Here is an 8728-nt window from a genome sequence, read left to right on the forward strand (position 1 = left end):
TGTGATAGTGTCTCCGGCAGCCGTGTGACCTGTCGGGTGTGTTGGAGGAGGAATACGCCGTGGTGCGAGTGTATGTGAGCAAAGTCAAGTCGGAGCTGAAGTCGGTGGTGAAGCGCTGCAGACAGCTGGAGGCGTTACAGTCCGACTGTCACCGCAAGATGGAGGAGACCGGCCGAGAGCTGTCGTCCTGTCAGCTGCTCATATCACAGGTCAGGACACACACACACACACACACACACACACACATGCATGTTCAGATGCAAACAGTTCAGATGCCAAAGTCTCTGTGTGTGTGTGTGTGTGTGTGTGTGTGTGTGTTCCAGCATGAAGCGAAGATCCGCTCTCTGACTGAATACATGCAGAATGTGGAACTCAAGAAAAGACAACTGGAAGAAAACTATGACTGTCTGAGTGAAGAACTCGCTAAACTACAGACCGCAGGTACACACACTATCATCAAAAATGTACCCTAGTAATACCATGGTATGTAAGGTACAACAGGAGGCTAAAGGTGACTTTTATTGTCATCTAAACCACTAGATAATGGGTGTCTGTCTTAGAGATAGTCATCATATGTATATATATTATTATATATGTATATATATATTTATGTTATATTATAATGTTATATATAATTCAGATTGTAAAGTTGTTGTCTGTATGTTTGCAGACAGCGGTCAGGACAATCCACTGGACACTGACGAGTCTGGAAACATGAAGGTAGTTTTGATTTATTGCTGGTGTGGGCGATCTGTTGCTGCTGTGAGGACGTTCATTTATATTTTTGGGTCTCAGAAAGCGGAGCAGAAAGCAGACGTTCACCGCGAGCCGCAGCACAAGCAGCTGGGCCGTCTGCGCGACGACATCAACCACAAACAGAAGATCATCGACGAGCTCAAAGAGTCAGACGCGTCTCCAACCCTCTCAATGATTGGCTGTCCGTCTGTGAGCGCCGTCACGCGTGTAACCGTGTGTTTGTGTGTTTGTGTTCAGTGATAATCAGAGGCTGAAGCTGCAGCTGGAGCAGATGAGCGTCGAGTTCAGCGTTCTGAAGAAACGCGAACACGAGAAATCCAGACAGCTGGAGGAGCTCAGGTGAGACTCCAGTGAGAAAGACTGAAATCATGAGGACACGTTCATAAACACTGCTGTAGCTGATGCTGAGGGATTGTGTCTGCAGATATCTTCATGAACGACAGGAGCAAACCAAGCAGGACATGAAGGGTTTGGAGGAGACCGTTGTGAGTATCTGCCCTTGTGACTATGTGAATATATAGTAAAGTGTAATTTATCAAAGCTGAATTTTCAGCATCATTACTCCAGTCTTCAGTGTCACATGATCCTTCAGAAATCATTCTGATATGATGATTTGATGCTCAAGAAACATTTATGATTATTATCAATGTTGAAAACAGTTCATATTTTTGTGGAAACCGTGATACATTTTATTTTTCAGGGTTCTTTGATGAATAGAAAGTTTAAAAGCACTGTTTCTTACAAGAATATGAAATATAATGACATGTTTGACACACAGTTTCTCTTTAAAGGCTCGTGAACTGCAGACGCTCCACAATTTGAGGAAGCTTTTCGTTCAGGACCTCACGGCTCGAGTTAAACGGGTGCGTTCGTCCACACCTGAAACACGAGAGACTCATGAATCATCTGAGATTAAAGAGCTCGAGGAACGATGAAAACATGCTGAGCTGCTGGAAAATGTCATGAAACATTAAATTATGGCTGATTTTAGCACACAAAAAATGTAGTTTTTATGGAGCCCCTAAAGGGACATGAAGGAAAAAGCATTGAAATATAATTTTTCCATCGCCATGTCCCTTTAGGGGCTCCATAAGGTCACATTAGTTAATGCATTAACTATAACATTACACTAAAAAATGCTGGGTTAAAACATCCCAATCACTGGGTTAAAACATCCCATTCGCTGGGTTAAAACATCCCATTCGCTGGGTTAAAACATCCCATTCGCTGAGTAAAAACATCCCATTCACTGGGTAAAAACATCCCATTCGCTGGGTTAAAACATCCCATCCGCTGGGTTAAAACATCCCTTTCGCAGGGTTAAAACTTCCCATTCGCTGGGTTAAAACATCCCTTTCGCAGGGTTAAAACATCCCATTCGCTGGGATAAAACATCCCATTCGCTGGGATAAAACATCCCATTCGCTGGGTTAAAACATCCCAATCGCTGGGTTAAAACATCCCATCCGCTGGGTTAAAACATCCCATCCGCTGGGTTAAAACATCCCATTCGCTGGGTAAAAACATCCCATTCGCTGGGTTAAAACATCCCAATTGCTGGGTTAAAACATCCCATCCGCTGGGTTAAAACATCCCTTTCGCAGGGTTAAAACATCCCATTCGCTGGGTAAAAACATCCCATTCGCCGTGTTAAAACATCCCATTCGCCGGATTAAAACATCCCATTCGCCGGATTAAAACATCCCATTCGCCGGGTTAAAACATCCCATCCGCTGGGTTAAAACATCCCATCCGCTGGGTTAAAACATCCCATCCGCTGGGTTAAAACATCCCTTTCGCAGGGTTAAAACATCCCATTCGCTGGGTTAAAACATCCCTTTCGCTGGGTTAAAACATCCCATTCGCCGTGTTAAAACATCCCATTCGCCAGATTAAAACATCCCATTCGCCGGATTAAAACATCCCTTTCGCTGGGTTAAAACATCCCAATCGCTGGGTCAAAACATCTCATTCGATGGGTTTGTCCATTTTCAACCCAGCATTTTTTAGAGTTTGTGAAGCATGTTTTAAAAATACTGTAATATATAATAATGAAAGGTGCGTTTGATTTTATTTACCTCTAAACCACCAGATGTCACAAAACCGCGTTGGATTCGAACAGTCGATGGTGTTTCTGAATGTGTTTTATATGAAGCTGTATTTGTGTGTGTGTTTCAGAGCTCTGAGCTGGAGCCGGATGAGAGCGGAGGGTGTTCAACACAGAAACAGAAGATCTCCTTTCTCGAGAACAACCTGGAACAGCTTACAAAAGTTCACAAACAGGTTAGTTAAATATGTTAACTCTTGTTCTTCACCTTGACTACAGTTACATTTTTTACATCTTGTTTTCTCGTTATTAATTGTATTATAATAGCCTCATTTACTGAAGGATGTGAGAGACATAGTGAATATAACTGCTTCCACTGCAGGATTGTGTTTTGTTTGATTGTGCTTCTCTCTCGCTCAGCTGGTTCGTGATAACGCAGATTTGCGCTGCGAGCTTCCGAAGCTGGAGAAGCGTCTGCGCTCGACGGCCGAGCGGGTTCGGGCGCTGGAGGACGCGCTGACCGAGGCTAAAGAAGGAGCCATGAAGGACCGGCGCCGCTACCAACAGGAAGTAGAGCGCATCAAAGACGTCATGAGGGCCAGAAACCCGTTCCGACGGCCTCATGCTGCTCTTATCGGTCAGTCCAACTCCCAAGATGCACTGCATGGCTATTTCTGGGTTGGTGGCCGGCCATTAGTCTCTTCTGGGCAGATAAACCAAATTAATCTCAAGCAGCGTCTGAGATTGTTCATTTGTGAAGTACTTTATTCACTGAATTAGCCTTATTAGTGCACATTCAGTTCTAAAGAGGGATCATACTGGAGTAGAATAATATGATAATAATATTTTATTCAATTTTATTCACTGTATAAGCCAAAAATAGCCATTATCACATGATAATATATTTACAATTTTTGTTAAATTTCAGCACAAATGAACTGTATCATGATATATAATGTTACTGATATATTGATGATTCCTCAAACCATGAAAAAAATTATAATAAATATTAAAATTTAAAAATAAAAAGGTAATGTATTAAATTACTATTATAAACTGTTATAATTATAATACATTAAATATATTTAATAATATATACATATTATAAATATAGTTATAATATTAAATATTTAAAAAAATTAAATTACTAAATATATAATAAGTAATAAATATATTTCATAAATATATTTCATTTTACTACAATAAATACTAAAAATATTATTAAATATGACAATACATTAAATATATTTAATAACATTTATATGATAAATAAATGTTATATTCTAAATATAATCGTCACAGTTCCAGTCATTCCCGGACTACATTTCCCAGAATCCTCCCAGGCAATCACCTGCACTCACTCCACCAATCACCAATCACCCTCACCCAGCTGCAGCACATTACCTGGACTATTTAAGCCATTCACATCCTCACACTCATTGCGAGGTCTTGTATACTACGGTTGCATTTCTGAGCGTTGGTTAGTTTGTTTGCCTACCTGTTGTTGAGCCTGTTTGTTCCCGTGCACGATTCTCTGCTGCCTGCCCTTTGGACTATTTGCTCTGTCTTGGACTTTTGATTGTTATCTGCCCGCCCTGACCTATTGCCTGTTCTCCGACTACGATTCTGTCTGCTCTCTGCCATACCCGTCTGCTGTTGCTACGAACACTGTCTAATAAAGCGTGCACATGGATCTCACCTCATGTCCCGCCTCGTTACAATAATATTATACAATTGTATAAATAATTTATTAAATTTCTAAAAAATATTATTAAATGTGAATAAATATAACTAAATTTTAAAATTATAAGTAATACATTATATATATTTAACATTTTATTATAAATATATATTATAAATATATTATGATTGTATAAATTATTACATTACTAAAAATATTATTAAATATGATAATACTTTAAATATATTTAATAACATTTATATTTTAAATATAATATTATACAATTTTATAAATGTATTAAATTACTAAAAATATGATAATGCATTAAATATAGTTAATAACATTTATATTATAAATGTTTTAAATATAATATTACTAAATTTTAAAATGTTATAAATAAAATTACAAAAGATATTATTTAACAGATAAGTAATGCATTAAATGTTTAATAACGTGTATAATATGTTAAATAAATATAAATATTATAATATTATTACAGTTATAATTGTATTTTTTTCCCTCAGCCAAACCGATTCGTCCAGGACATTACCCCGCCTCCTTACCTGTCAATCACATGTTCATTCGCAGCAGAGATGAGCCAATCACATTCAGCAATGTGATGTTCAACAGCGCCAGTGAAAAACCCAAAGTATCTTCATCCAGAGCCGAGTCCAGCGCGAGCAGCGAGTGAGTAACAGAGTTTATGGATCACGTCTGACTGTGTTTTTACTAGCGCTGATGTCAGTCATGTGTGTGTTCCTCATGTGAACAGGACGCCGTCAGCGGACAACACACACCTGAACTCCACACACAAACTCAACGCCACCAACGGTGAAGACGCTTCACGCCATCAAAACTTCTATCATTATTTTTTGTTCTTATTATCAGTATAGTAATACATATTCATACTTATTTCAACAGGAAATGGCAGAGATGTGAATGATAACAGGTAAGCATGCAGGTGTGTGACTGTCAAGCTCATACTGTGACTGTAATAACTGCCTCTGATGATGTTTGCAGTGTGTGTCGCTCTGCGTCCGTCACTGATGAGCGGTCAGGTGACCTCCAGCACAAACACACTGGTCAAGAGCTGCCCGCCGCCAGCTAAACACCAGCGGTACAGCGACACTAACAGGTGAACTGACCCAGAACTACTGCAGAACTGGACCAGCTCTGGTCAATCAAATAGCAGTACTGTCCTGTTTTTCTGGTAATACCATGGTATTTTCATTTACAAAAAACCCCAAAAAACATGGTATTGCTGTTATTGTTTCAAATGAACAGTATTTGTATATTAAGAAATAGTTTACTACTTATGTTTAGTTTACTAAAGTTTATTACTTACTATTTATTACTTATTAAATTGTATAAATAATTTATTAAATTATTAAAATATTATTAAATATGACATAATACATTTTATTTAATTTAATAAATTATGAAATTCAATTTAATATATCTACTATATTTTATAATATAACTGTTATATTATAAAATATAAATATAAAACATTAAATATATTATTATATATAAATATATATTACATTATAAATAATTATATTATTAAATATTGTGATGTATTAATATTTATTCAATTACAAAAACATTTAATATTTTTAGTAATTTAATTATTTATAAAATTACAAAAATGAATTAATAATATATTTATTATAATATATGTTATTAAAAATATTTAATGTATTACTTACAACACTGTCCTTTTGTCTATATACCATGTTTTTTTTATTTATATACTATATACCTGTATTAATATGTATTTGTATATTAAAAAATATTTTATTAAATTACTAAAAACTATATAATACATTAAATATTCAATATATATATATATATATATATATATATATATATATATATATATATATATATATATATATTACATTATAAATATAATTATGATTTATAATTTATTCAATTATTATTATTACATATATTTAATACATTACTTAACACATTTAATATTTTTAGTCATTTAATAAATTATGAAATTATATTTAAAATGTATTATATTTATGAATAATATAACGTATTAAATATTACAATACATTAAACATTTAATAATATATTAATATATGTATTACATTATAAATAAGTATAATATTAATATTGTAGTTTTATAAATAATAAAAATACAAAAAAGTATTAAGTTACAAAAAACAAAGTACAAAAGCTTTAATAATATTTTATAATATATTTATTATAATATGTTATTAAATATATTTAATGTATTATCATATATTTTAATAAATTTATAAAAAAATATATTTATAATTTATTTATATTTTAAGTGTTATTAAATATCATTATAATACACTGAATAGATTTAATAATATCAACATATATTACATTATGTATATAATTAAAATATAATTTATTATATTAATAAAATATGATAATACAATAAATATATTTAAATCACGATATTAAATATTTGTTATATTATAAATATAATTTAGAAATAATTAATTAAATGACTAAAAATGTGATTAAATATGATAAGTAATATTTACCGTGTTGTTTTTGTTTCTCTCCAGGCGACCTGTACTTCTGAATTCTCCTCTGTATATATATACATATATATATATATATATATATTTGTGCATGTTGCCTGCAGTTCCAGTGATGAATATGAACCGTCAGCTCACTCGAATCCGTCACATAACATCAAATTCAGCTTTTAAACTCTGACAGAAGCGCTCGGGCTGCATGTAGTCCAGAGATGAAGAGCTTCTGCTGCAAAAAGCGTGAGATGAAGGAGGTGGAGCGGTCATCAGCAGACGGGTCGCTCTCAGAAAACACTTTAATTCAACATCTAATGTGGGTTTTCAATGGCTTTCTACATATTAGTACCAACAGTCATTCATCTTTTCCAGTAGCATCACTGGAATCATTATTACTAGAGAAAATGCAGAATTAAAATGCAAAATTCAGTGATAAATGAGGACATGCAAATTAGCAGATATTCTAATCTGATCTGATATAAATGTGTTTCCTGGGAACGACCCAGAATCCGTCTGTGATGCAGAATCGTCTACATTAGTGTGTTATGATCAAATTCTGTAGCTATTTTTCTGTAGCTGTAACTATTTTTATACTCATATTTAAAGGACAGAGTAGCTTTTGTTGCGATTTGTATGCATTATTTATGTTATCAGTATCGTTGGATAAAGAAAATAACTTTATTATTACCTGTAATAACAAACTCTACAGAGAACTGAAGCTCCTTTCTGCCACAGAATAAAATATAAAAAGGTAATAGCGACTGTTTCTCTCGCAGTTTCGAGTTTCTCTCACATTTCTGAGAAAAAGCTGCAATTACCTTCTTCATTTTTGTCATTTGTGGCAGAAACAAGCTTCCATAAGAGACATTCGATAATAAAAGATTAAAAATATTAAGAATTCTACTCAGTAGATCAGATTGTTCCTAGAATCAGGATTTTATACATCATAAATGGAGTTGAGAAATCTTGACATTTTATAAATTCAGATGTGTGAGAAACACACACACACACACACACACACACACACACACGTGATCAGACACGTCACATCAGTTAGTGTGAACTCTGATCAGATACTAGTGTGTGTGTGTGTGTGTGTGTATGGTCTGACCTTTGACCTGTCCACATCTTGATCTGTCAGTCAGGATAAGCGAGTCAGGTTATGAGAAGAATATATATTTTTGGTAAGTGATTTCAGTCATTCCGCACCGTTCACTGAGGCTCGTACAGTAACTCGTGAGCAGGAATAGGTTGATTAGATAACGCATTCATAAAGATTTAATACATGTGGGCGTTTCTAACCTTAAAAAATACCGTTATTTAAGATCTCATGCGGTTTCTTAACTAGTTTTAAAGAGATTCTGTGCATCATCTTACTAAATGTGAATAATGGCACATGTGTGGTGAAGATCTGTATGAAGGACTGGAGGATTTGTGTTATAATTTGCCTTTTTGTGTTTGGTTTTTGTCATGCATGATGGACAAACGGGCCTGTAGCAGAACTTTCCATTAAAGACATTTCAATAAAGAGAATCCAGTTGATGGACGTCAGTGTTTTCTGAATCTACACTCTGAAAAATAAAGGCTCTTTACTGGCGTTGATGTTTCCATAAAGAACCTTTAACCTTCTTTACAGGGGAAAAAGTTATTAAAATGTTCTTCACACTAAGAAAACTATGATTCTTTGGGGAACCAAAAATGGTTCTTCGCTGTGAAAACCAC

The 8728-nt window shown here is 34.5% G+C and overlaps 1 protein-coding gene across 1 annotated transcript in view; it reads left to right on the forward strand.

Moving 5' to 3' along the window:
- kif5ab (kinesin family member 5A, b) overlaps positions 1-8550 on the forward strand; it is a 28073-nt gene extending 19523 nt beyond the window's left edge. Inside the window, 14 exon segments of the mRNA XM_048198701.1 lie at positions 21-209; positions 324-441; positions 671-720; positions 796-902; positions 994-1095; positions 1181-1241; positions 1548-1619; positions 2935-3039; positions 3224-3440; positions 5009-5171; positions 5257-5315; positions 5406-5433; positions 5505-5619; positions 7040-8550. Of these exon segments, the coding sequence (XP_048054658.1) occupies positions 21-209; positions 324-441; positions 671-720; positions 796-902; positions 994-1095; positions 1181-1241; positions 1548-1619; positions 2935-3039; positions 3224-3440; positions 5009-5171; positions 5257-5315; positions 5406-5433; positions 5505-5592 (1359 nt within the window). The 3' untranslated portion in view covers positions 5593-5619; positions 7040-8550.
- Positions 8551-8728: the final 178 nt, after the last annotated feature.

The sequence above is a fragment of the Megalobrama amblycephala genome, linkage group LG8 (assembly GCF_018812025.1).
Source record: "Megalobrama amblycephala isolate DHTTF-2021 linkage group LG8, ASM1881202v1, whole genome shotgun sequence".
Lineage (NCBI taxonomy): Eukaryota > Metazoa > Chordata > Actinopteri > Cypriniformes > Xenocyprididae > Megalobrama > Megalobrama amblycephala.